Raw genomic sequence first — 27,083 nt, forward strand, 5'->3', positions numbered from 1 at the left:
TGAATAGATTTATCGTTCAATCATATGTTAAGAAATATAAATAATCTAATTGCTTATAATAAACAATGTTTGTAATTAAGCTCTAAGCTTAAACTTATTGAGGTAATTTTATGAGTTAAAGGAGTTTTATAACAATGGATAACCTTTTTTATTAATTATTTTTGAACAAATCCTTGAATTCAATTTGAAAAATAGTTAAGAATATTCCATCCAAATAAAATTTGTATTGCCTAGTTTATTAATTATCATTTGACGACGGATATCCTTTTGAGCAAATAGTCTGTAATTAATTAATGCGCATCTAAGGTTACGTACAAAACAATATTTTTGAATTACATAAAAATGAAAATACATGATTATTTCTTTATTTAACATAATGTTGTAATTGAATAGTGAGTAATTAGCTGTTAAAAATGCTAGATCAGTAATAAATAAATGTGAAATAAAATCTAATGTGTATCTTTGAACTATTTGAGTATTTTCTTTGCTATAGGATGGCCATTGATGAGAGTATTGACGCGAAATAAATATTCTTGACCTTCTAATAGATTATTAAAGACGGCACTCCGTACTTCACGACTGTGATTCAAGGGTTGCATTTCGATATCTACTGCCTGAAAAAAAAAAAACAGACACATACAACGATTAGAGAAAATCTTAATTAATATTTTTAACATCACCTTTTCTTTGAAAGATCTATATGGACCAAATTTTAAAGCATGAACTGAAGAGTTCACTGTTGGCGGATAGATTTGTACCGTAAAAATACAAGAGAGATCCTCCATTTTTGAAAATAAGTCCCTTATCGCCTCAGCCTCACCAACTTCCACTGTGGCTGTTGTGCCTTCTCTATGTACTTTTAGATGGGAGGCAATACACTTTTGCCTCAAACTTTGATCAAAAAGTGTAAGTAAGGAAATTGATTGAGAAACGCCTGAACTAGTGGCAAGAAGATCCAATAAGAGTTTCAGATCCCTGTTTTTGAAATATATCCAATTTAACTCCCCTAAAAAAGCGGTGTCTTCATCTACACCATGACGTTCATGGAGCATTATGCGATATTGGCGCATGATTCTACTTAATGCCCCTAATTGTGGCAGTAAGAGCCATACTATATTATATATACAACAGAATATGTATACTATGAGTATTGCCACCGTAATCAATAAGACATACATATAGAACTCCTGAGGATGCCCAGCGCATTCATAATGGAAGCCATGGACATTACAATAGATAAACTCGTCTTTTTGCATACTCGGAATCCCTATTATTAATTAATCATAAAATCCGTAAATATTATGAAATTCAAGCATTAAATATAAATTAATTACCCATTGAAATAAGCCATATGAGTAAAATAGAGGCGAGTATCGTAACGATGATTGTCCGAACCATATAGGATGCAAAATAATTTGAATTACTCGTAAAACTATGTAAAACTTCAATAGCAGTTCGATTGTTGACAGAATCGTCGTATTCTTTTTCATCTACATTGAATTCCTCTTCAGCATCTTCGAGATTCTTTTGTACGAGAGAATAAAAAGCGTCTAGCTTAAGACCAGCACGAAATATGCGTAGAAAGACTCTCTCAATGAGTACAATTACTAGAGCCATGATTAGAAGAAGATATGGAAAGTAGAGAATAAATCCATCAACGGCTGTCATGGTACAATATTTTTTAACCCATAATGAGTTATAGCCCGGATTTTCGGGGTCTCTATGAGATGTATTAGTCTTATTAAAATATATTCGACAATCTTCTTCGGCACAAAAGTTACAGTCTAATGGCGTTCCGTTGATTATTGCTGTGGGTGCTACAATGAGTCCTGCAAATAATAAAATTAACAGAACAAAAATATATTAGTGTAAGGATTTAAATTTGTGAATCAAATACCCAACATCACCAATCCATATACTAAGAAGTCCTCCAAATTGTCCCACCATGGTCTAAAAGCTTTCTCTGCTGCAGAGTGGCCAAGAATTTTTGTGACTAATGCATTTCCCAAGGAGGCCATAATATATTGAAATCACACAAGAAGCAATTAATTAGTGCAAAACTAATCACTCAAGGAACTAAATATTGATTTTCCTTTCATTTTCTCTTCCAATGGGCAATTATTCAAACTTAAGTAATAATTTAACTACTTTAAAGTTAAGATAATTAAGAAATGAATAGTTAATCACACTTTATACTACGAACAATACGGTGTCGTTGAATCATTGTAGCATAATATGCATAATTATAATATTCAAAACAGGAGTTGATTCCTGATTTCTCAGAAATGTTTTGTAGTCCCCGCGCTCTAAATATTATTATTCACAAAAAGCATTCATAATGACGTCACGATGAACAATGCCCTTTGTTAAATATAATATGGTTATTTGTAATTAATATAATTACACTATTAGTTAAGTTCAGTCAATGATAAAAGCTATTTTTTAGATACTAAAATATAAGATTGATCATTCCTTGAGACTACACATTACATATATTCTTTAATTATAAGATCTAAATAGTAAATATGTAAATAGATGTACTTCTTTATCAAACGCAACAGAGTTTTAACCTAGTTAATTAGCTCTAATTGATCAATTATCAATGATTAAAGTTAGGTTTAATTAAATCCATTAGTAAATATTATATAAATTTTAGTTTGTGAGGAACACAGAGAGTTCTCTTCCTCCATTCACTATTCCTTCATAGAAGTTCTTGTGTCTTTTTCTCCTTAAGACAACTCTGCTTCGTCTCCGACTCAAAGGAAAACTACTTCATTGATACGTGTCCTTGATGTATATCACGCAGAAATAACTCATCTCAATCTCATTGATATTAATTCAATTTATAAGGTGGGGTTTGTTATGTATACTCTATATGGATAATTATTTAACTTTGACACTTTAAGCCTCACTCTTGATTAGTGATTTATTTATTAATTGTGAGTCCCTTTTGTGCAAGGTGGTGGATGATAGAGGTGAGTTGCTCACGACTTCTATAATTTGACAGAACGTAACAAATGTATGGAAAACGCTGTCCCGTAGTTGTATTTTACTAGGAATCTAACTCAAAAGTATGATTTACTACATTTTAACTGGAATTGGGACCTTGTAAAGGGGGACTTGCATCTTATTTTCATACTGTACCCTTGTAGGTATGAAAAAAATAGGTGAACATCCATCTACGTTTATGAATATTACACGGTCGAATACTATTACTATTATTTGCATTGTAACTTTGAACAACTGCACCTAATCATTTATGAATATTTTCCTATTTTCTGTAGATAGGGTATATACACCATTATCTTTATATTAGGTATATTTTTATAATAAAAAACCATCAGTAAAGAGAAGAAATCAACAATAAATTAAGAATAAGTCGATATTATGTACTAAACATGAATGCTCATAGGAAAAGAATAAACTTAAAATAAGATCTTAATTTGCCATTTATGTTAATATACTTATAGAGTTCAATGTTATTATCTTGCTAACAGAACCTAAGATGATGCATTGAATAAGCCTCTGTTGCCTTGTGATTTTTATTATTCTCTACAGAAAGAGATATATACATTATAAAACAATTCCACTCGGTTGAGTATTTGTTTTTCGAATTGTATGCCTTCCGAGTCCTAGAAATAAGAATGGACTACTTCCTGTTAAAACATGCGAGATAATTGCCCTCCTCGAATGTGCCGTCTTGCAATTAGAGTTGAAGCAAAGGGTTAATATTCGTATATCTGTGGTATATGCTTACCTCTTCCCTGAGGTCAAGAATGACATGGCCGTTAAGACGCAAAGGCGTTGGTGCTATATCACAGTGAAGAAGAATAATAAGGACAGTGAAACCGTATTCTCAGAAGAAGTTATGAATAATATATCGTCCCATACTAGCCGACTGGTTTTCCTCGATATTAGGTAGCCGAGGCTACTCGCTTCTGATTTATTCAGCTTATCAGCCCGGGCTAAAGAAAGTGGGTGGAATAATGAGGAGTACTCTAGTCTACTAAGTGCCGTTATGAAAGAGGAGGCCATTTATAATATCCCCCTCTTCAATACTGCCGCGCTAAGTAATATCGAGTTTGACCTAACTGTTAAAAAGTGCTACCTGGGTGAACTAAGAATGAAGAAAACTTATTCTGTAGTGACTGACAGCGTGATGACAAATTTGTATCCTCCTCTGACGAGGACGACCCCTTCCCAATAGTGGAGGGAACTAGGCCTAACTCAAATGATGCCACACGAAATATCCCCAAGTTACCCTCCAACGAGAAGAAATTGCTGTTTTCAGTAGAGAATGAAAAACATACAGAGAGGATAAAGACTCCTGTATACATGAATCCACCAACTATTGCTGATGTGGATGAAACTGTAATCGCGCCGTATCTGGCACGATCTTCACATGATTTAATTACCCCTGACAGTCCATCGAATGATACGCACTTTGAATATGTGTTTGACAATGATCAATTCAATATTGGGAATGATATCCCTTCTGACTCTGTCCCACTACCCACCGTAGTCGAAGGTATGGCGATTAGCAGATGAGTGAAAATTCAAACCCATTCATAACGGATGGTACTGTTGATTCCTTGATTGATCGGGTCAAAATTACATCCGAGGTATTCGATGGTGACCCATTAATATGCCCCCCTGACAGCCTACCTGTGTTCCGGGTGGGCAAGGAAATCTCATTTGGCTCTCCTTGAGCTAGGCCGTCTAGGGGAAGTCCTTCTTTCATGTGCGAACCCGACCCTCCTTTTGAAGTCAGTAATGTTGGGGCATCTTAGATAGCACTCACAAGCCCACTTATTAGTTCTCATGAAAACCCTAATATCTGTGGTGAAGATCTAAAAACCGATGGAGCTGACAATGAGACAGCTTTCCTTATTGATAATGAACCTCAAAATAATACAATTGTTGACACCTCACTAAATACGTGTGGTGAGGTTGTTCAAATTGATGTTTGTCATTTGCCGAACGTAGTCGACTCTGAGCCTCCTCCCCAATACTCAGGCCCTGAGCTGGAGCTACTGTAGGAGCTACAGTATAATGTCCAAATGGATTGGCGACCTGAGCTGCTTTATGAGTGGTACTTGAAATCTTCACCTCTTTTAGGGGTTATTGGAGATAAAAAAGTTAAAGATAGTAACGGTGATCATGTGACAATTAAGTCAAATAGAACTATGATAATTCCTAGAAACTCTAAACCTAATAAAAAGGTGAGTCCTGCACCTAAATCAGATAGTGCTGAAAAGCAGGGAGTAAATAGAGGAGTGATACACAATAAAGGTAGCCTATTTTTTAATTATGTGGATGTAGCTCGTAGATGTGTTGATCCTGAGTACCTGAACAGTAAAGTAAAACTACACACTCACAACTGCTTGCCAGGGTACCCCTGCTCTTATGTCACTCCTGGCCCTTAGATTTTATTTAGTGTCCAATATGACTGCAGAGGCCAATAAGGTTGAACTATATCTAGAGATCGCGCTGATACCTAATTACATGATAAATCTCGATAGTTACAACATATCCTATCTTCGTAGACCTTGTAAATCATGAAGTAATTGTTATGAAACAGATGTGCCCGGTGAAGAATAATACGCTATACCTTTTTGCGGAGGCTACAATCAGTGGCTAAAGGATGACCAATTGGGGAATCAGGAATTTAATTTTATCCTTAAATATCTGAAAACGATTCGTTATCCGGTGTGGAGGGTCGTCATAAAGGCTGTCCTAAGAAGGATTCCCTTTCTTTCCACTTTCGAGCAACACACGCAAACATTTATCGCTAACCATAATAGGAAGCTCCTAAAGGCCGCTAGAGCAAGAGCTGCTCCCCCCTCCCTCCCATGGGATCCATCAAAAGCACTCATTCCTGGAACAAAGTAAGGCTATTGTCTAGAGTACCTTTGGGCAGGGGACCAATTTATATCTAACGATACTGTATAAATGACGAAAGATTACCCCCTGATTGCAATAAGTATGGTGGACCTGAAGCCCTTGAGATTATGGGCGCTATTACTATGGATGAACTTAATAAAGTCTCTTTGGGTATATGGGGCAGATGTCAGGAATCTGGACCAGAGGGAGTTGTTGACGCACTTGAATTCAGTATTTGCCAGTGGTAAGATAGACAAGAGATTGTTAAAGACCCGCACTACATTTATCCGAAAAATTGAGAATCCGAAGAGTGCTTTGGACTTCAGACCTATCTCCATCTTACCACATATTGTGCGTATATTACTCAGGGTCATTGATTCTAGACTACAGACAATTAAGATCTCTGAAGAGCAGGTGGGGTCCCAAAAAATGGACGGATGCTCTATCAATAACATGCTTCTGAAAGGTATTTTTGCGCATAGCAAGAAGAAGGCTAAACCACTTTCTTTGGCGTGACTGGATATGTGTAAAGTATTCGACTCTGTTAGTCATAAATCGCTAATTAGGGCCCTAATAATGCACAAGGTCCCTTTACTATTGGCTAATTATATTAGAATGGTCTATCTAAATCCTAGCACAAGCTTGAGGGTGAGTTAAATGCTAAATTTTGCAGAGGAATATGGTAGGGAGACTCAATGTCAGGCACTTTATTCACTTTAGTGATGGAGTCTGTGTTTCATGAAACTGACGCGCCTTATGAGATTGGGCTCTCAGGTACTGCTATCAACAGAATGATGTATGTTGATGATACTGTCCTAATATGTAAGCACATAAAAGGCATTCAGGGCTACTTAGAATCTTTTGAAATTTCAGCAGCTAAAGTTGGTATATCATTGAGTAGTTACAAGTCAGGTATGTTGTCTACCATAGAAGGTAATAAAAAAGGCCTCATGTACGTTGATTCCTCTCATATGCTCACTAGTTCGGATGCTAATATTGCAAATATGAAACTAAATGATTTTTACAGGTGTTTTGGTAAAAGTACTCTAGTTTTGGGCAACAAAGAGCGGATATGATCAATAATCTAAAATTGCGGCTCAAAAGACTCGATAATGCGATGATTTCAAATAAACAACGCTTACATATCCTTAAATACAATGTAATATCACGGTACCTCTATGCAGTGACAATGAGATGAGTGATATGGTACCCTGATTAGATAGGTGGGATGATTATCCTGGTTATACATTTTTCTTTTTTTATTCATGTACTTAGTTTTATCCAAGGTTAAAAGAAATATTTCTATTAACCTTGGAAATATCATTTTTTATACGTACGTAATCATTTTATCTATTGGTACAAAATTGCTTTTATTTCGAGAATAACCCTACTTATACTTACTCAATCACGACTCCCTATTTATTCCTAAATTAGTGGCAAGCTATTAGGGTTAATTAGGTTCCACTTTAATTCATAACATGTGACCTTGAGGAGGCTGAAGATATAGTACGCACTTAATCTTGCTGAGATGCGTGACCTGTGTGGAGTTGGAGCTCGTGGAAGAACTGGAGGGGAAGAAAAAGTATGGAGTATCCGTCATAGTTCGGGAGTACCTCATTGCCTGTGGGAGTGATCCCAAGACACATGATTTTTCTACTAATGACTAAATTCTTGTAAATGAGTCCCCCTCGTCTTCTGCGAGTAGTTAAAGGGGTGAGTAAGACCTGTCCTTTCGTCCTGAGTAGGAGCCATCGTGGTCATAGGTGTGAGTCCTGGTCGGACTAATTTTTGATTTACGCTTCCCGATTTATCCCCTGTACCAAAAAGAGGCGCCAAACCTGGACGTTGAAGCATCAGTATGAATGTCTAAATATGAATTAAATTCCGCAAAAATAGGAGAACGCGAGCTTCTTAAATTTGAACAAAATATTAAGTCACTCGGAATCTAAGATGACAATTTGATTGATGTCTTACAAGGGGTGTAAAATATCCCTTTATTAAGATCTAATTGTAAGGCCCTTTCAAATAGTTGATCATATATATTATAATATAACTATTATATTATTTATAGTACTACATATTTTAAATAAATGAGTGACGTCATAGGAAAAGTGACATCTTGCGAAAAAATATTGAAAATATAAACTATTGTATCTCGTCAAGCTAACAGTTGCGTTTACTACAATCTCACTTGTGTCCACATCCATGATAGGTTTGGTCATAAATGTCACACAGGACTCAAGTTTCTTTAAGTCACTGAATCTGTCAGCAAACAAGCGGATATTTGTAAACAATTTGGGGCACGTAAACTCATTTTATTTTAAATATCATTTGTATATGAAGGAGGCATTTATCCTTTTTTTCCTTGTTTGGACATCAATCAAAGATTATCTTTTTTACAAAAAAAAATAAAAATATTGCATACCTTTCTGCATGTCAATACTAAATTTTTAAGTAAAGGTCAGTAAATACATGTTCAAAGTTTAACACTTTTAGATTCATTATTTATTTTAAAAGTATTATTTCAATACACAGAGTTGTTTAAATTTGGGAAAAAAATTTAAACTTTCGGCCTTATTGGGTTAACATGGTCGACAAGTGTCCAAACTAACAAGCGGATTAAAACTTACCAATTTCACCAAGAGTGGGATACATAATTTTGTTTTACCACCGTTAGCTACAAGTGTGTGTGTCTGATCTTTGGTGCCAGCGTGGCGGTCGGTAAAAGGTATAATGTGGAGCGTCACTCCTCCGGAGTCCACTGCAACTGTTCACATGAAGCCTAAGAAAGGAGAAGATAGCGGAGTACATTTTAACGAAGCAGAAAAAGCCGTTCATAGATGGTGGGATTGTAAATGGGACTATGGGCCATGACCACGGCTTGCTGAACCACTGTTCAGGGATCTCAAAAATAAGGACAACATTTTGTCTGCAATACAGGATGTACATCTTAGTGGCAATACCATGGCAACAAGAGTGTCTGCGCTGTCTGCAGATGCTGTAAAACAGCTGGACTCGGACATGAATATGTGCAAATGGTTCTTTATTCAGTGTGATTAGTCTGTGAACCGCAGTGATACATCCCAGATCGATGACTTTTCCACCAAAGAGGAGTTTTTGACCTTGCTCCCACTGAAAACTACAACCAGGGGGAATTGATATTTATAACACAGTGGAGGATCACTTTTTGGAAAAGAAGATCCCTTTTAAAAAACTGGTTTCTGTAACAACTGACGGAGTACCTGCAATGATAGGTCGTCACTCCAGATTTATTGCGCATTGATAGCAGTGAGATGAAATATATAACATTGACAAGTGAATAAGTAACAACGTAAATGTATTTGTAGTAATAATAATAACAATTTTTTTTTTTTAGCTACTTACGGGAACCATGGAAACCTCTATCGGAATCGCTTTTAACGACTTTGTCATGGTCGCAACGGATCAAACCTGCGCCCAATCTATTTTGATGTTGAAGAATACCTGTGAGAAAACGTATCCTTTGACGAATCATTTACGAGAGTCTGGAGACACGACACAGTTTGCAGAGTTTATGGCCAAGAATATTCAGCTCTACAAGATGAGAAATGCCTACGAAATGTCCCGTTCGGAAGCTACTAATTTCACACGAAGGAACCTTTCGGATTACCTCAGGAGTCACACCCCTTTCCACGTCAATCTTCTCATTGCTGCCTACGATAAAAAGAGCGATAAAGCGGAGCTTTATACCATGGACTATTTAGCAGGAATGGTAAAGACGGAGCATGCAAGCCACGGCTATGGGAGTATCTTCTCCAGTGGGATTCTGGATCGCAAATACAGACCAGACATGACAGTTGAAGAAGACTATGATCTTATTAAGACCTGCGTTGCTGAAGTTCAAAAGCGTTTGATTATGAATTTATCCAACTTTAGCGTCCAAATCATCGACAAGGAGGGTACAAAAAAGTCTAAAACCGATTATGCTTGAAAGAGTGTATTTCCAAAAGGGAAAATAAATTATAATTATGAATACTTTTTAATTAAATTGCCCCTTAAGAATATTTGTAATATGTAAAAAATAAAGAAATACAATATAAAAAAATAAATAAAATAATAATAGCCATGCTAATAATATTAAATTTTTTGTGATGTTTTAATACAGAATGTGAGATGTGTACTGTGACATATTGTAAATGTTCAGGAAAAGAATGCTTATTCATTTTGTTTGTTCGAAATCAGCGGGAAGAATAAATGTGACAAAAGATGAGTAGCTCCTGGCCATTTTTATTTTGTAAAAGTAGCGCTCGGAAGAAAAAAGTAAGGAGTCCCTGTATTAGAATAATAGATATGTGTGTCTGATTTCCGTTCGTTCCACATAAAAAAACAATGATAAAAACTTCAAATATGAAGACAAATACATACTTTAAACTTAAAATAAAAGTTATTTAGAATTTTGAGTTACGTACGTAGGGTTATGTTTCATCTGATCAAACCAAATTCCTGGGTTCTGGGGGGTAAGTTTTTTTTTTTTCTAATATGTCGATGTTTTTAAAACAAGATCGATTTCCCGTGTCTCAAAGGTTTTTTTAAAGCATGGGTTGTCGATTCAAAAATACACACAAAAAAAAAAAGAAGAGCATTATTGTACAAACTGAAAAAAGGAGAATGTTTATTAAATACGAAATAAAAAAAGAGAATCATGTAAATAGATGAAGGAAGAAAAGGATTAGAGAGTTAATCTCAGTATGTCTCTTCATTATGGTTGAAGAAGAAACATGGCAAATTGGCAATGGCAATGACTGTAAATAAATCACAACAATTATAGGAGGAGATTTTTACGTGACACTGAATAGGGACCAGAGACACAACAAACAAGACACCAGACTCCCATCCTCGATCCACAAAAGTACCGTTGTCAATTATTACGTCCCTCGGTTTTAGTGACGTAGAATGCAAAATGAACAATTTAAATCATACGTTCTTTTTTCTATTGATAAGAACTCTAAGCCAGTGTCGTCAAGAACTGACTTATTCCTGATGAAGGGATTTGTAGAAAATGCAATTGATTCTTATAATGTAATAGATGCTAAATTTTCAGATCACAAGGCAATTAACTTAGTATTAAGCCCCCAGTTAAAGGAACTTAGACATAAAAACCAGTGGACGCTGAACTCGAGCATCATGGACGATCCGAAGTTAATGAAGGAATTGTAAGCATAATTCTGACCGTATCCCAAAAGCTGTATTATGAGGGGGATGTGTTTCTGCATGTGCAATCAATGTTACATATGTTAAAAGTTTTGTGCAGAAGAAGAGGATCTGTTCTTGCAAAAAGAGAGAGGGAATACCTTAACAAAATCGAATCTATTTCCAAGAGCATTCTTACTGACGAAGAAAAAAGTGCTAAGTTAGACCAGTTGTATAGGAAAAACGATCTGAAATATAGAGTCCGAATGAAAATTAACAATATTGATGACCTGTCACATTCCAGACTGTAGTGTATGTTGCATGAGAATATTAGAAATAGAAAAAAAAAAACATTAGGCTATTTGATAATAATGGCATGAAATTGGATGACCCGAAATTCATTTGCAGTGAGACCAATAAATTATATTCTAAACTCTAGTCATGTTATGATTACCAGAAGGATAATAAATGCAGGAGATGCCAGACGAATAAAGTTTCCTTTTGTGAGGTCTCGAGGTGTGAACCAAGCAATTATACTGAGACATCACAGTGAGGTAAAGATCTAACTGAAAAACATTTGACGCACTTTGAGATAAAAAATACCATTGTCAAAAATGCTAAGCTTAATAAATCCCCTGGGCCATATGGTTTTACGTTCTAATTTTACAAAAAATACGCTGATCTCTTGATCCCTGTTCTACTCTCTTTTTAAGAAAGAGTAATGTCTCTTAGGTTTTTACCTGAATTTGCATCAGAAGGACGGATTGTCTTGATACCAAAAGCTGACCCTGGATACCTGCAGAACTACCGACCCTTAACCATGCAGAATTCTATATATGATATTTTCTCCTATGTATTGACTAACAGAATAAATAGTATGACGGACGCATATATGAGCCTCTCCCAGTACGGATTTCTGAAAAGTAAACTTATGGATAGCATTGCCTTCTCTTTACAGACATTCCTCAAATCGTCGAGTAACACCTTTGTGATCGCTCTAGATTTTGTCAAAGCTTTTGACACGCTATCTCATGAGTTAATCATTCGTACGCTATATAAGAAAGGGTTCGGCGACTTTATCATTAGAATGGTCGGAGTAATCTTAGTGGGTTCCCATACCATTGTGGTGTATGGGAATCAAGAGTTTTTTTTGAGAATAAGAGAGGAGTAAGGCAGGGGGACCCCGTGTCTATGTTGTTATTCAACGTTGGCATTGATAGATTTCTTCCAAATATACAGCAAAATGACCATATCATTGGATTTTTGGCAATCCCAGCGCATCCAAAATGCCTCTGCTATGCTGACGACCTAACTTTGGTATTGGGTGGAAGCCCCTTCGAAACAATGAAGTCAATTAGAAGGATTATTACCTTACTCAGAAAGTTCTTCTCAACTTCCGGATTAAATATTAATCCAAGAAAAACAGAAATATTGAGCGCTTATGGAGGACTGATAGAAAAAGGATGGCCATGCTACCGTACCACAAGAAACATCAAACTCCTTGGAGTCTGGGTGGGGAATGAGAGTTGTCAAAAGAATAATGGGGAAATCGTCAGGAAACTTAATCAGTCTACCTCTTTCTTCATGAACTTCAACCTGAATATGTGGGAGAAAATGTCAGTATGGAACTCTTATGTTGTCCAAAAATTGGTTCATTTTCTAAGAGTAACGCCATACAATGAGGACACTCTTAAAAATATATCCGCTATAGAGAGCTCATTTCTCCAAACGAAAAGAAGAAGGAACATCTCCTATGATAGGCTTCAAGGTCAACTGAATAGTGGAGGACTGTCTGTGATGAGCGTCTCGGAAATATCGAAAGTACTGAACTTTTATTGGGTTAGAAAAATGTGGAATAGCAAGGAACCCTGGTATATTATTCTCAGTGACTTCCTGAAAGAGAGACAAGTCTTTCTTCCGGGTAATTCCTTTGCTAATCTTAAAAATGTTCTGAAGAATCTTGTATTATATTCCAAACGAACGCAGTATCTCTGTAAAGTGTACATAGATGTTACTACGAAGTTAGAGTTGTTTCTCGGTTGGAAGTTGCCCATAGGAGAACGCTTTAATTTCACGGAAGTGCAAACCATCTCCGCCGATATTGCTGCGGATGTTCGATGGCCGACCTCTCTAATTGATAAAATGGCTGAACAGTCCTTTAGATCAAAGTTAGGTCATTTTAAGAGCGTTGAAAGGCCCTGGTAACGTTCAGGATGAAAGCCTCGATAGTTTCTCCGTCAAAGATCAGAGGATGTTTCAAAAAATCAACTATGGCTCCTTTTTGTGACTATTTGGAAAGGAGAAACATCAACAAAGGAGCATATAACAGCATCAAAGTAATAAAAAATAAATATTTGACATTTTCTGGGAAATGGTTCAAATATCGATTACTCTCAGGAACGTTGGAGGTTGGGGCAAAATTCATTAACGAACAGAGGAGTATTTGCCCGTTTTGTAATGAAGCAAAAGAGACTACTGACCATCTCTTCTGGAGTTGCAGGCTTTTAAGTGTAACATATGAGCGGATCTCATATGGTCTACTAGATAATTTTTGAGCAATAACTGATAAAATAAATTTTTAGAACACTATTGTGGGAAAGAGGAAGACAAGGTACACGCCATTATTACAAAAAACAACATTTAGTACATGTAAAAAGGACTTGGAAGGACTTACCCCTTTCAGACGTCCTCCCCATTATTAAGTTACATATCAAAGTAATTAAAGATATGGACTAATTCTTGGGGTAAATGAAGACGATGCCTCAAACGTTATTTTAATTTTTAATTGTTCTTCTGTTAGTTTTTTATCTTTATTTTGATAATTTTCTTGTTTTTACCGTTTTTTTTATATAATTAAAATTTTATGTTGCGATGTGCTAAGCCTTTAATTTATTTCGTTTCTGAATAAAGTTACCCCATGTAGCAAAAAAAAACAAAAAAGCTATAAATAAATCACAAGCTCAAACATATGAATAACTTGCTTTATATTTACCAAAATCAGTATTTTCACATGGTCAACTATATGTTGCATTTTCAAGAGTGTCAAAAGGGGTTTCAGGTTTGATTATATTTACATCAAATGGACAACAAAAAATAATGTACACACGGAGGTTTTACAATGGAAATTTACCTATTATATATTTATAGTAGATTTTCAATTTTTTATTGGGTATCTTTGAGATAGTGTATTCACGCTAGTGTGAGAATAATTAATATTCTTGGATTGTTGTCAACTCTTCTTAATGAAGGCAATAATCCAAAACAATTTATGATGAAAAACAAAATGAAGTGAAATTTTGAATCATGTCGATTTGTATAAACGGATCAAAATAATATAATATCCAGTAAAATGTTAATATTTTCATGTTGTAATACAATGATCATCTTTGATTTTAGAGTAGGATATAAATCCGTCCTAAGTATTTATGTTATAATTCATTTCCGATATTTTATCAACAAAAAAGTTCATCGAACCTCTATTTTCTTGGGATGAATTGATTTATGTGCTACAACTTGTTAAAGCGCGCTCCAAAACGTCATTGTTGATATCCTAAAAAGTAAACTAAGTTATTTGATTATATAGAAAACTAATTCACTTACTTCTTGCATCATAGAAAGAGTAATCGAGGCAGTACTAAAGCGCGTGTTTTACCAAGCTATTAATAAGTTATATAGAGATATAATAAAACAGTTATAATTGGATATTAATTTGGAAACAACATGACCATTTATGTATAGAAAAAAAATATATACCTACATTTAGAACTCAATAATGATTGGAAAAATAATAATAGTACATTTTTGCAAAAAAGTGGAATGACACGTATCATCAGTTCATAACGGAGTAAAATAGTTGAAATAATTTATTGAAATATATAAATTTCAGTTATATCTTTCATAAGATAATATGGCATCATTGGGAAATGCTCTGGTTAATAAAATACTTGGTCACTCTGAAGCAGAGAAAGCTTTTAGACCATGGTGGGACAATTTAGAGGATTTCTTGGTCTATGGATTGGTGATGTTGGGTAATTAATTAAATCAAATTTCAACTTATATACTTTAATTACAAAAAAATTTACTTACAGGACTGATTGTAGCTCCAACTGCGATCATCAATGGAACACCACTAGACTGCAACTTCTGTACTGAAGATGGCTGCAAAGACTATTTTGAACGAACAAATACGTCCCATAGGGATGCAGAAACCCCAGATTATAATTTTTGGTGGGTTAAGAAATATTGTACAATGACTGCAGTCGATGGATTCATTCTGTATTTCCCGTATATTCTTCTAATCATGGCACTGATGATTGTTTTAATTGAAAGAGTTTTTATAAGGATATTTCAAGCAGGTCTTAAATTAGAGGCCTTTTATTCCTTGATACAAAAGGATATCGAAGAAACGCAAGAAGATTTCTCCTCTACGAATCAAGATGTTGAAGAGTCAATTAACAATAAAACAGCGATCGAAGTTTTGCATAGTTTTTCAAGCAGTTCTAACTTTTTTGTCTGTTACTTAGTTCGTACGGTAATAGAAACTGTTGTAGCCTCTCTATTACTTGCATGGCTTATTTTTATGGGTTAGTGACTTTAAACATGATATAAGTACATAGTGGTGCAGAATTAGAGCCCCATCTAACAAATTAAATTAGTCAGAGATTATAATTTGTTTTATAATACTTTTTACGGTCTTAATTATACAACAATTGGCCAATATCTGATTCAGTGTGCTTGCCCTTGTTTTGAAGAACTTGGAAGAGAAGCCTCCTTACTTATTTGTATCTAGTCCATACAAAGTCTCCCATAATTTTTTGGCACAGAATATCATTGCTGATCCTGGAAACTAGATTGCTCTCCTTCTCGATTAGACCCAACATTCCAAATTCAAGAGGGTAAAGATGAGTGGGGGAAAAGGAGGCAAAAAGGTTTTGTACCAGAAGTGTTCAAAATTGTCTTTGCATCATTTTTGTACATCATTTACAGTTTCGAACTTGGGTAACGAAATCTTTGCAAACAGTACTCTTAATTTAAATACGTTACAGTTAATGGGACTCTAATTCTAGAGCACCTTATATAATATTCTTATTATTTGATGTAATTAGTTATATTTATAGGTTTCCCAAGTATGCAAAGAGACGAATTCATACATTGCAATGTCCATGGGTATCACTATGAATGTGCAGGACATCCCCAGGAATTCTATGTGTATGTACTATTGGTGACAGTTGCAATTCTTGTTGTCTACTTATTTTGTTGCTTATATAACTTTGTTTGGTTACTGATGCCACAATTAGGCTCGCTGAGCCGTGTTATGAGTAAGTATCGCACAATGCTACGCAAACGTTATGACGGAAATGAAGATACGACTATTTTGGGGGAGTTGCATTGGATATATTTCAATAATCGAGATCTGAAACTCTTATTGGATCTCCTTGCCACCAGTTCCGGCGTTTCTCAATCCATTTCCTTACTAACACTCTTTGATCAAAGTTTGAGGCAAAAGTGTGTTGCCTCACATTTAAAGATACATCGAGATGGGTCAAGAGCCACAGTGGAAGTGCATGAGGCTGAAGCAATAAGAGACTTGTTTTCGAAGATGAAGGATCTCTCTTGTATTTATACTGTTCAAATCCATCCTCCAACAATTAACTCTTCAGTCCAGGCTTTAAAATTTTCATCAAATAAATCTTTCAAAGAATATGTGAGTAGATTAATATACCTATTCATTATTTTAATTGGTCCGTGATTATTTATCTTTTGAAATGCTTAGGCAACAGATATTGAAATGCAACCATTGGATCATAGTCGAGAAGTACGGACTGCTACATTTACTGATTTGAATGAAGGTCAAGAATATATATTTCGTGTCAGTACTCTCGTCAATGGACATCCTATAGCAAAGAAAATACTCCAATAGATAATAATTAATTGCTCAAATGATTGATTATTACTAATGAATTATTTTTATACGTTTGCCATTATATATATAAATTTTATATAATACGTATTTTAAAATCATATTACAAACATTACTGCTAGTGTTGTGTCGATCCTTGTTTAGGACTGAAGACTACCGTCCTGCATATCTGTCCTAAAAACCCATAAATTGTTGTCCTTGATGACTTCACTCAGATTTATTTATTCTTTTTTTTTAATCAGTTCTAGTACCTCTAGTCTGAAGGCCTGAGATTCTAAAGGAACGGTCCAAACAATGGACTGAACTGGACCTAATAAATAAGGACTGACACAACACTAATCACGGCGTTACCTGACTAAAACAATAATGTACAATGTATTTTGTAATTAGATGTCCATGTTACGGCTTCATTCCTCCTAATCAGTATTTTGAACGTTGAGGGGTTGAATTTGAGTTTGCTCTCATTGAGCGGCCCTGAACGGTTATCAATAACTGTAGGAACTGTTTGATGTAGAATAATGGCTACTAGGGTGCCCTTTGTGCAATAAAACCTGACAAGATCTCAAATTGAAACCAAAAAGAAAGTCAGAATTTCATTCGATAAATTCAAGTAACCCCGAGGCATCATTTTAATGTGATATAAAGCTTGCTTTAAGCTCGGATGTTTCACATTTCATAATGTTTTCACTCAAAATTATCGTTTAAAATTCTATGATGTTTTACAGCGATAATAGAGCCTTGCATCAACTGACAGGATGTGCTGGACGTTAAACAGTCCCTATTGAATAATTATTCTATAATTTGAAAGAATTGGCCTACTACCAACTGATTTTGGGCCTTTTTTCTTGTTTTTTTATGAGGAAAGGTTACAAGGATCAATAAAGGTAACGACGTGTGCAATATTATTTGACTTAAGAACTTAAGTATTTAACAATTTAATTTTAAACTCCCAAACCCATAGCTATACCTAACAGTTCTTTATTATATTCACTTCAATATATATATATATGTTGTGTGTCATTCCACGATACATTTCCAAAAATAAACAAATTTAACTGAAATGTTGTATGTAGTATTACATGCAGTCGGTAGTACTTTAAAAAAGCATTTATAAGCAGCATGATACCTCAAATACAGAATAACTCCTATTTAAAAGAATATTCAAGGATTACACCTAATAAGGAGACCAAATTAGTCCAAGTACGGATGTTTAGAGAAGCACAAATAAGATTATTTGATGCACAAATAAAATATGTGAAGGATATATTAAGGGAGAAGACTCCAAATAACTTCAAGATTAAAAGGATGATGGAAACAATAAGGGAAGTTGTCGAAAAATCAACCATAAAAAGGAGGAGATGTTAGCCTTAATGGATTAATCATCCCCAGAGATTAAAGCCGAAATCGATTAAACCATTCATATAAAAATACATAAATAGAAATTGAGTATAAAGTAGATCAATATTTGGATTTAAACTTACCCAACACAAAAATCAATCCGGATGAGACAAAATATAAAGACTGATCAAGAATTCATGTTCTACCGACTGCGCCATGTTATGGGTGGTTTGATGTTCTCTAATTAACGGACAATATATTTTATCTTACATAATTTTACAGAATTAATATACATAGATATATAATTATTTATATGGAAGTTATATATTAATAATTGATGATAAAAATCCGGTGTATTTTTTTTAAATTGCTAATCTAAAGAATGAATTTTCTTTTCCTTAGCAGTTGTTATTATTATTTAATTCCTATGTTGTGAACTTCCTTTCCTAAATAGATTCCATTATACAAAGTCCACGGAAAGTTCTGTTAAATGTTTATTAAAGTAACTAATTACATAATTTGCATATAATTATAGACATTCAATTATATTCCAAACCTGATCGAATATTCGTGTGTGCTCATAAAAGACAGAGAGTAACCCTGAGGATTTGTTGGAGAATTATAATTGTAAGTCCATGTTAGAGTAAGAGTAGAGCTGGGGATGAACATTGGAGTAATTCTTCCCTATATCATTGTTTATTTCTTTCTCCCCTTCTCCATTGTCACAGCTGATTGTAGCTGATCTCCTACAAAACAATGTTGATTTTCGGGGTTTTTTAAGATACCCATTATACACAAGATTTTTATCACTAATTATAACTCTACAACAAATCATCAGGTTACTTTCCATCTTTTAGGATCACACATGAATGTTTTATCAGGTTTTGAATATAATTGAACTTAGTAGAATAAGAGTTCACTCCTCAGGAGTTAAATAATAATGACAACAGTTAAGGAAAAGAAAATTCATTCTTCAAATTACTAATTCAAAAAACAATTTAAACAAATAACAGGCTACCTAAAAAGTACACACGATTTACAACACTTTAGACATATGTAAAAATATAATTTTGAAATTCCTTATAAAATACTGTCATTAGTCAATGAAGTATGAACGTTGTTTATTATATTTGTTTATAAAGTAAGCAACATAGATTGTCACCACCTTGTGGCAAAATAATACAACTCCCTGAATGATAATATTATTTAATAAAAAAATAACATACGTTTGTTACTCACGTAGAGGAGCTGTGGGAATTTTTCTGATCATGCACCATTTTTAAAAACAAGCTACAGACTCGCACAACACCTTGCGGATAATATATATATATTTTTTAGTTTGCTCAATCCCTATTGGTATTGCTCTGTTCCCTCGCCATTATAATATACGTTAGTAAATACCGGTTGGTCCATTGAAATCTGAACACTTACTAATTCTATAATTAATGAAGATTTAGTTATTGAAATTAATTCCTATTCCAATGTATTGAATCATAACCAAATAGTTACACAACAAAACAAACCTGAACTCCCTAACATACGTACACGTCGGGAAAATAACATTTGAGATTGATCGACAAATTTCCATTTGTGCACTACTTTACGCTGTGCGTCTCCAGGACCACTATCTACGCCGTCAGCAATTTCGAAACGTTGTGAGGAAAAATGGTTCTTTAAACCAAAAAAAAAAAAAAAAAACAGGACACAGAGGAGTTAAAGAAAACACAACATGCTAATACCCTCAAGTTCATTAGAACCTATGCTTGAGATCTCGGAGTTTCACACTAGACTGTCCAGAGAGCTATCAAAAAAGTGGGTGGAAAGAGCCTTGTGAGGGTGGAGAGGCCACTTCTGACACCAGCAATGAAAGAAACCAATCTCCTCCGTTACAATAATATTTTGAATGAGTCTTTTGAACTCTTTTTTTGCACTTTTGTGTCCCCTACAGCCCTGATGGCAACCACCTCGACTATTCTTTTGGGTGCATAACATTGAGAAGGCCTCCAGTGTCCGTAAACCAAACACAGAGGTCCTCAAAGCCACTTCAGCCAGCAATGGGACTCAATGACAGAGCACCCCATTTAAAACAGTGCCAGGCCTTCCACCACCGACTTGAAGTCATCATTGCCGCTAAAGGTGGCTACTTTAATAATTAAGAATCTCAGAAACACATCTATTTATAGTATTAATTTTGTTGAAAATCTCATTAGTAAAACCATGCTGGTACGATCCTCGCTGGTTCAAAGCTCGCCTGAATATATAAATTTTGATTTAAAAAAACTTTATTTTTCGACCCTCGTCTAAAAAAAATGTGATTTAAAAAGTGGTCTCCAAAATATAATGTATATGAAGGTATTTTTTCCTCAAGAATGAATTAAATAACACTTCAAATCCATCTTACGTAATCATTTTCATATTGGTATTATTAAAGATTAAAAATGGTTTATTTTAGAACTATTTCGTACTATCTAAAAAAAATTTAATGATAAAATAGTTTCAGAATAAACATGATTGTGTTGTAGAACTTGATATTAATGTATAGATGCTTTATCTCAATATCTACCAATTATCTTGATAAATATAATCAACCAAAAAAAAGTTGTTTTTTCAAACTGGTTTTGTTCTTTTTATTTTTGTTATTTGACACACACGCAAACATGCTTCAAAAGTAAATTTATATTAGATCATATCTTTAAACAACGAAGAATGCTTCAAAGTGTCATTGTTATCACTGCTCTGGCTATATTTTTTATACCATCCAATACCTTCTCACAAAAGCCTTCAATTGCTTGTAAAGTAATTGATCAGGCCTCACAAAATATTTCAAGCTGTATATTCCCTTTTAAATTTCAAAATAGAACACTTAACGAGTGCATCGTTGATTCAGAGGTGAGGATTGAAATTATATAATATATTTACTAATGAGTAGTATCAGAGCCGCCACATTTCGAGAAATCACGGCTCTAGGAGTCTCGAAAGTTGTTTTTTATAAAAGTAAGACTTTTTTAAATATGGATTTGTCAGGGATCCCCTGCTTAAAGAGACTCAAAGGAAAAAAGAGACCAGACGGTTGAAATAATAATTAAACAAAAAATGTGTAGGATCTTATTTATGTTACCTTATTCACAAGCCCTCGATCAAAGATGACCTGGGAAGGAATCTTTTGTAGAGCGCGATGAGAATAAAACTCTTATGGTTCTCTACAAATATTCCATCCCTAACTATGTCGTGTGCTCATGATACCCCTGAAAATTTACTGTAAAAAATATTACATTGATATTTCTCAAGGACCATGATAAACCCTGGTGTCCCACTCGTATTATTAATACAACTAAACCCATCAATTCGAAAGAGGATTTGGATGGACATTGGGGCAATTGCTTAGAGGAATGCGTGGTTAATCGTGATATAGAAAAGAATATACTTGTGAACCATGATATGAAATTTTTGGGAGATAACGGAATATTATGTAGGGAATGCATCAATTGGAAGGAATGTCCATGGGCCAAAAAAGTTGTTACTTCTCTTCAAGGCAGTCTTTCTCCAACTCAAAAAAATTTTTGGATTAAATTTATGAAGGTATGCTTTAAGATTAAGATAAAATAATTAGTGTTGTGTCTGTCCTTATTTAGGACTGAAGACTCCAATCCCTTCCAGTTGAGTCTCGGTCTGATCCAGTTAATTCCTTCATATCAGTCCTAAAAACTTATAAAATTCAATCCTTGATGAGATCACTCAACTTTAGTTGTTCATTGTTTAATCAGTTCTAGTACTGACAGTCCTATGGACCGACAGTTTTAAGGAACGGTCCTAAGACTGGACTGAAATGGACCGAATAAATAAGGACCCTCACAATACTATAAATAATACCCATGATAATTCATTATTATAAAAATAGAGTCAAAGATGTGGAATCAATGGTCGAAATATTTGTTGCAAGGCTGGTCCTAAGATAAATGAATCCATCAATAGTAAAGAATTTGGTGTTTGGAAGCCAGATAGTAGTAAATTTGAGTGTGGTACATCCTTGGATTCATTTTTTATTCATGGTGGAGCTGATTCAAAATTAGGAGAGTTCCCCTTCTTGGCTCTTTTAGGGTATCCTTATTATTCTCTGAAATGTTTAGATACCATTTATCTGTGTGGTGGATCCCTTATCAATAAACATTACATCCTCACTGCAGCTCATTGTCTCACAATAGAAGATAAACCATTAAAGTAAGAAAAACATTATTCACTTAAGTATTTTCCCACACATTTTTTTTTTTTTAAGAGAAATCGTTTTAGGTGAACATAACATAAATTCTAATCCGGATTGCACGAATAAATTTTGTGCCCCATCGACTCAAAAACGAACGCCAATCAAAATAATTACTCATGAGAAATGGAATATCCATACGCCAACAAAAGGATATGATATTGGCCTTGTTAGGATGGACAGGCCCGTTATTTTAGCAAGAGTAAGTTAGTGAATGATATATTAATGTATGAGTGTCTGCAGGATTTTTGTTTGAATGAAAGGACAGGCCGGTTTTATAATTAGCGTAGCCTAAAGGCAAAGATAAATATGAGGGCCTTTTCATTTTTTTTTTTTTTCAAATTTGAATGAAATTTTGAATTTTGCTTTCTCAAAAATTAAATTTCAAACCTTTTTTCGAGACAAATAATTATGCACAGGGATTCTATTTTTACGGGACTATGCAGTGCAGATCTTACCTGTGATAAGTATTGGATTGGTCTAAAAAAAACTACAATTCTTTTTAATCCGGTCCTAAGAAAATTTGTCAATCCTAGAACCGGCCTTTATCAGTCTTTTATGGTAATTACAACAGATGAAATGACAAAGTTACTAACTATGTCATTTCAGCTCTTGAAATTTTATCTTAACCTCTTTCAAACAGACAAAATACTTGAAGTTTGAAATAGGAGGCTTGTGGCTAGAACGTGTAATACTCAAATATTATACTTTTTAGCTATGATTCAATATTTTTTAGTTTTTATATTCTTCAATCAAATTAAACTGATTAGTAAATCAATCCTAGGACCGATCCAACACTACTTGTGAAATGTGAGCAAAGACAAAATGCAGGGTTCTTTTTTTAGTTGTTGAGGAGACATTTTTGTATTTTTATTTCCGAAAAAAATGGTTTTTAACATAACACTTTTTTTTACATTTCTAACATATTCCCTATGGTCTTCTTTTATAAGACATAATTAGCGATGGGATTTCTGTAAGAGTGCAAGGAGAAGGCGGGAACGGGACACATTGTATTACTAAATTAAGAACCTTGTTAATACCAGCTCCTTCTTATATGAACTTATGGGAAGAAAATGAATTACAACTATAAAAAGGAGAACCTTCTACATTTAAAATAGCGTTAGTACAGGGAAAATATAATCATTATGTTTAAATTTATATATACTTAATTTATAAAGAATTTTAAATAAATTTGCACCTAAGATAGGCGATAATTCTTCTTTTAGAAGGGGATGTGAACGCCCCCACGACGGATTAAATAATGAACAAAACAGAAGAAAGAGCACACTCATCCAAACTCTATACCTCATTTTTTCTTTAAACATATCCCTTCTTTGGAAATAATATATTTTGAGATTATGTTTTTTTTATTTTGTTTATATTTGAAAGACGTATATTTCTTTTTGCAGGAAGACTCCCAAAATAGTTTACTTAGTCCCGTATGCTTGCCATGGAAGAGCTATGCACCAGGCCGTGATATCAATGAAGGAGAGGAAACGTTTGTTGCAGGTTGGGGTCGAGTGACAAATAATGCAAATAAGGCTTACGAAAACTATTGCGCAATTGGAGCTGCAACTCCTGTTCTACAAAAACTTGCTACAAATATAGTATCACATGGTAAATGCAATGAGGAATTTACACAATTCAATGTAAGCTCTGATCAACAAATTTGTTCTGGAGGAGTCAAAGGTATGAATGACATATGTCAAATCAAAGATTCTTCAATAGTTGTAGAACCCGGTTAAGGCGTCAACGCTTAATACGGATATTTTTTTATAGTCTTGAGTCTTCAGTTTAATATTTTTTACCCCTCCCCCAAAAAAAATTGACTCTGTCTATTTTAATTTTTCTTGATGGGATTTTTGGGTGGAAATTGTCTATTTTTATGCATCTTCTACCGTTCCAAATATGAGTCAAAAATTGAGCTTTTAGTATTTGGTTTATCCAAAAAAAAATATTATACAACTTTGTATTAACAATTGAAGGAGTCCAAGTTGTGCTCATTCCTCAATCCTTTGGGGTTTTAAACAAAAGTAAAATGTCCTTAAATTTTGTCAGAGGCAGTTTTTTTATTGTCCCCAGTGAAATGTGATATATGCAGGGGAAAAAAATATTAATCGGAAGAGTATTGTGGATATTAATGAAAGTCTTCATTTAATAGTACCTATATAATTAATTCGATAAGGCGGATTGTTTTTATATATGTAAGATTTTATAGGTCCTTTGAGATCGGGTTAAGCAGGTTCTATTGTACGATTATAGGACAATTTGCCGAACGGATATTTGCCCGAACAATAATATTTAATATTATTACATTTGCTATTGCATATTTTAATTCGATTTAAAATGATAAATAGCTATTGTTCATATGCTATATATGTCATATAGCTAAATAATTCGTGTTATTTTGCAGAAAGTATATCTTTTAAATTATATTAATTAATGATCATTATGTAAACACAACACAGTAGGATGTTATTCGATTGTAGTTCCAGTCATTACCTGAAATCGTCGAGGGCCTGAAACTTTCCCATTCAGTTGACTCCAACCATACATACCACAATTATCTAAATTAGATAATTACTACTTAAGTGTCGAATCAATTATTTTAGAGCCGTTTCTTTAGTCAATAAAACAATTGTTTATTCATTTATTTGTTCGGTAAAGATCTTTTGACATATATAGCATATAAAAATTGCATATTTATAAAACTATCATTTGAAATCCAATTAAAATATGCGATAGTCATATATCATTGTTCGGCCAAATATCCTCAATGGTCCTTCGGCAAATATAATAATATGTAAATTGAAAGTCTAATTTATAATGTAAATGTATTGTCGATTTATTAGGAAAGGATTCTTGTAATGGAGATTCTGGTGGGCCATTGATGTTTAAAGACAATGGACTTTCAGATACACCCATGTTTCAAGTTGGCATTGTATCCTTTGGTACTGCAAGTTGTGGTATTGGAAAGCCAGGAGTTTATACAAAAGTAGTTTATTTCCTCAAATGGATTGAGGATCATCTGGAACCTTAGATTTTAACAAAGACAAAAAACTTTATTTGATTGTGAGATAAGTATTTTAGTCACAAGTATATTAAGCATGCTTTCGATTGATACACCCTCTAAATTCGTTGATACATCAAGTTAATTTTTAATTGTATAAACACAAATACAACATTCCATGGTTAAGGCTTTTTTTTTTATTTACACCTTATTCTGAAATCTCGAAATAGATCAGGGTGCGACAAAAGAACTTATTTTTTATAATGCGTAACAAGAATAAGCCTGTAGAAGTAGTAGGGGTATTTCATTGTAAAGGCGAGAATCTAAAGTTTTCTTGGAAATACAGTCAGTCGCTATGAGCCGTTGGAGTAGTGAGGAACGTGCGTTTGACCGTCGAAAATAAATATTACCAAAAATTGGTTTAACATAATACTTATATAATTAAACTATTTTGGAATTTAGCTCATTAGTGTTTATTGGTACGATTTATGAAAATCACTTAATTACTTCTATTTATATGATTCCACGGACTATGATGTTACAGAGATATGATTAATTAGTACCACGGCGTCATTTTTTAAATCGGATAATTGTAACCGAATTTATTCCGGAAAAAACCAACATTTTTAAGGGCTTTGCAAAATCACCAATAACTAATTAAATAATCATCCACAATTATAAATTAAGAAAGGGTGTCAATTACATTTTTGCATCTTTTTGTATAAAATAATTATCCCTATAAAACCTATCAATGAAATGTTACCTTAAGAGAAATGAAAAAATCACCAGGTATTAAAATACCAAAGCTTGATTTATTCAGCAATAGGGGACCTCATCTATTCAGGCTTGGACATTGAACAGAAAAATGAAGGACGTTCACACTTACCGAAAAAAAATGAACGATGAAGAAATATGAACGACGTTCACACTTACCGAAAAAAATTAACGATGAAGAAATATGAACGGCGTTCATTTTCTTATTGTCTGTAAGGGATCGCTTTTTGACTATTTTTTCCGAAGATTACTACATCTTTTTTTTCTGAATTATGGGTATAATTGTAATTATTATCTTTGATAGTAACTAAAATATAGTTTTAAATTTATATTGAAAAATTATAGATCTGATTTTGTGTGTACAACTTTTAATTACTTTCTATAAAATGTCTAACCACACAATTTGTAGTTTATTGACCAGTCGTCATAGCGGAATCATTGTTATTGTCCAAGTTGGACGGAGAGGAAAATAAAAGAAATAGACGGATCAGGCTGAAAGTTGGTGTGTGTTCTTCCAAGAGGTACTATAATAACTAAACATGACCTCGGTAAGCACCAGTAGAGTCATCTCTCTTTCAAACGACCCTCGTACAATGTTACACTGTGTCAATGCAATGCAAAATATAAAGTTGAACAATGTACAAAACGAAAACGGTAGACAAGTGTTCAGGAGTGTCCAGCCCTCCCCCAATCCAGAAATTAAAAGGAAATCACTTCTATGGAGAAAAAAG

General features: G+C 34.0%; 4 protein-coding genes across 5 annotated transcripts; 3 read left to right on the plus strand and 1 right to left on the minus strand.

Moving 5' to 3' along the window:
* Window positions 1–215: 215 nt before the first annotated feature.
* LOC121123192 (uncharacterized) lies at window positions 216–2,308 on the minus strand. Its single transcript, XM_040718323.2, has 4 exons — window positions 1,898–2,308; window positions 1,335–1,829; window positions 681–1,267; window positions 216–614 (listed from the first exon to the last, which is right to left on the minus strand). The coding sequence occupies exons 1-4, from the start codon at window positions 2,016–2,018 to the stop codon at window positions 468–470; spliced, it is 1,350 nt and encodes a 449-aa protein (XP_040574257.1). The 5' UTR covers window positions 2,019–2,308; the 3' UTR covers window positions 216–467.
* A 6,954-nt stretch (window positions 2,309–9,262) lies between these two features.
* On the plus strand, window positions 9,263–9,859 carry LOC121122940 (proteasome subunit beta type-2). Its single transcript, XM_040718019.2, has one exon. It carries the CDS (start codon window positions 9,275–9,277, stop codon window positions 9,851–9,853), a length of 579 nt encoding a protein of 192 aa, XP_040573953.1. The 5' UTR covers window positions 9,263–9,274; the 3' UTR covers window positions 9,854–9,859.
* A 4,782-nt stretch (window positions 9,860–14,641) lies between these two features.
* On the plus strand, window positions 14,642–18,033 carry LOC121122772 (uncharacterized). Of its 2 annotated transcripts, XM_040717812.2 has the most exons (5): window positions 14,642–14,896; window positions 14,955–15,080; window positions 15,141–15,635; window positions 16,170–16,756; window positions 16,826–18,033. In XM_040717812.2, the coding sequence occupies exons 2-5, from the start codon at window positions 14,960–14,962 to the stop codon at window positions 16,970–16,972; spliced, it is 1,350 nt and encodes a 449-aa protein (XP_040573746.1). In that variant the 5' UTR covers window positions 14,642–14,896; window positions 14,955–14,959; the 3' UTR covers window positions 16,973–18,033. The 2 variants fall into 2 exon arrangements, with proteins under 2 accessions (XP_040573746.1, XP_040573745.1); XM_040717811.2 differs by having other exon boundaries at window positions 14,677–15,080.
* Window positions 18,034–20,960: 2,927 nt separating this feature from the next.
* LOC121122553 (phenoloxidase-activating factor 3) lies at window positions 20,961–25,764 on the plus strand. The gene is made up of 6 exons (XM_040717575.2): window positions 20,961–21,199; window positions 21,599–21,889; window positions 22,209–22,528; window positions 22,584–22,770; window positions 23,978–24,257; window positions 25,421–25,764. The coding sequence occupies exons 1-6, from the start codon at window positions 21,017–21,019 to the stop codon at window positions 25,606–25,608; spliced, it is 1,449 nt and encodes a 482-aa protein (XP_040573509.1). The 5' UTR covers window positions 20,961–21,016; the 3' UTR covers window positions 25,609–25,764.
* The last annotated feature ends 1,319 nt before the right edge of the window (window positions 25,765–27,083 follow it).

The sequence above is a fragment of the Lepeophtheirus salmonis genome, chromosome 8, assembly GCF_016086655.4.
Source record: "Lepeophtheirus salmonis chromosome 8, UVic_Lsal_1.4, whole genome shotgun sequence".
In the NCBI taxonomy this organism is placed as follows: Eukaryota; Metazoa; Arthropoda; class Copepoda; order Siphonostomatoida; family Caligidae; genus Lepeophtheirus; species Lepeophtheirus salmonis.

Bases quoted from the DNA above. Each gene is read 5' to 3' on its own strand.
- LOC121122772 (XM_040717812.2), top strand. From the start codon at position 14,960: ATGGCATCATTGGGAAATGCTCTGGTTAATAAAATACTTGGTCACTCT. The intron at 15,081-15,140 runs GTAATTAATTAA...ATTTACTTACAG, and splicing joins CTATGGATTGGTGATGTTGG to GACTGATTGTAGCTCCAACT. The intron at 16,757-16,825 runs GTGAGTAGATTA...TGAAATGCTTAG, and splicing joins ATAAATCTTTCAAAGAATAT to GCAACAGATATTGAAATGCA.
- LOC121122553 (XM_040717575.2), top strand. From the start codon at position 21,017: ATGCTTCAAAGTGTCATTGTTATCACTGCTCTGGCTATATTTTTTATA. The intron at 22,771-23,977 runs GTAAGTTAGTGA...TTCTTTTTGCAG, and splicing joins GGCCCGTTATTTTAGCAAGA to GAAGACTCCCAAAATAGTTT. The intron at 24,258-25,420 runs GTATGAATGACA...TCGATTTATTAG, and splicing joins TTGTTCTGGAGGAGTCAAAG to GAAAGGATTCTTGTAATGGA.
- LOC121123192 (XM_040718323.2), bottom strand. From the start codon at position 2,018: ATGGCCTCCTTGGGAAATGCATTAGTCACAAAAATTCTTGGCCACTCT. The intron at 1,268-1,334 runs GTAATTAATTTA...AATTAATAATAG, and splicing joins CATATGGCTTATTTCAATGG to GGATTCCGAGTATGCAAAAA. The intron at 615-680 runs GTGATGTTAAAA...TTTTTTTTTCAG, and splicing joins ATAGATCTTTCAAAGAAAAG to GCAGTAGATATCGAAATGCA.
- LOC121122940 (XM_040718019.2), top strand. From the start codon at position 9,275: ATGGAAACCTCTATCGGAATCGCTTTTAACGACTTTGTCATGGTCGCA.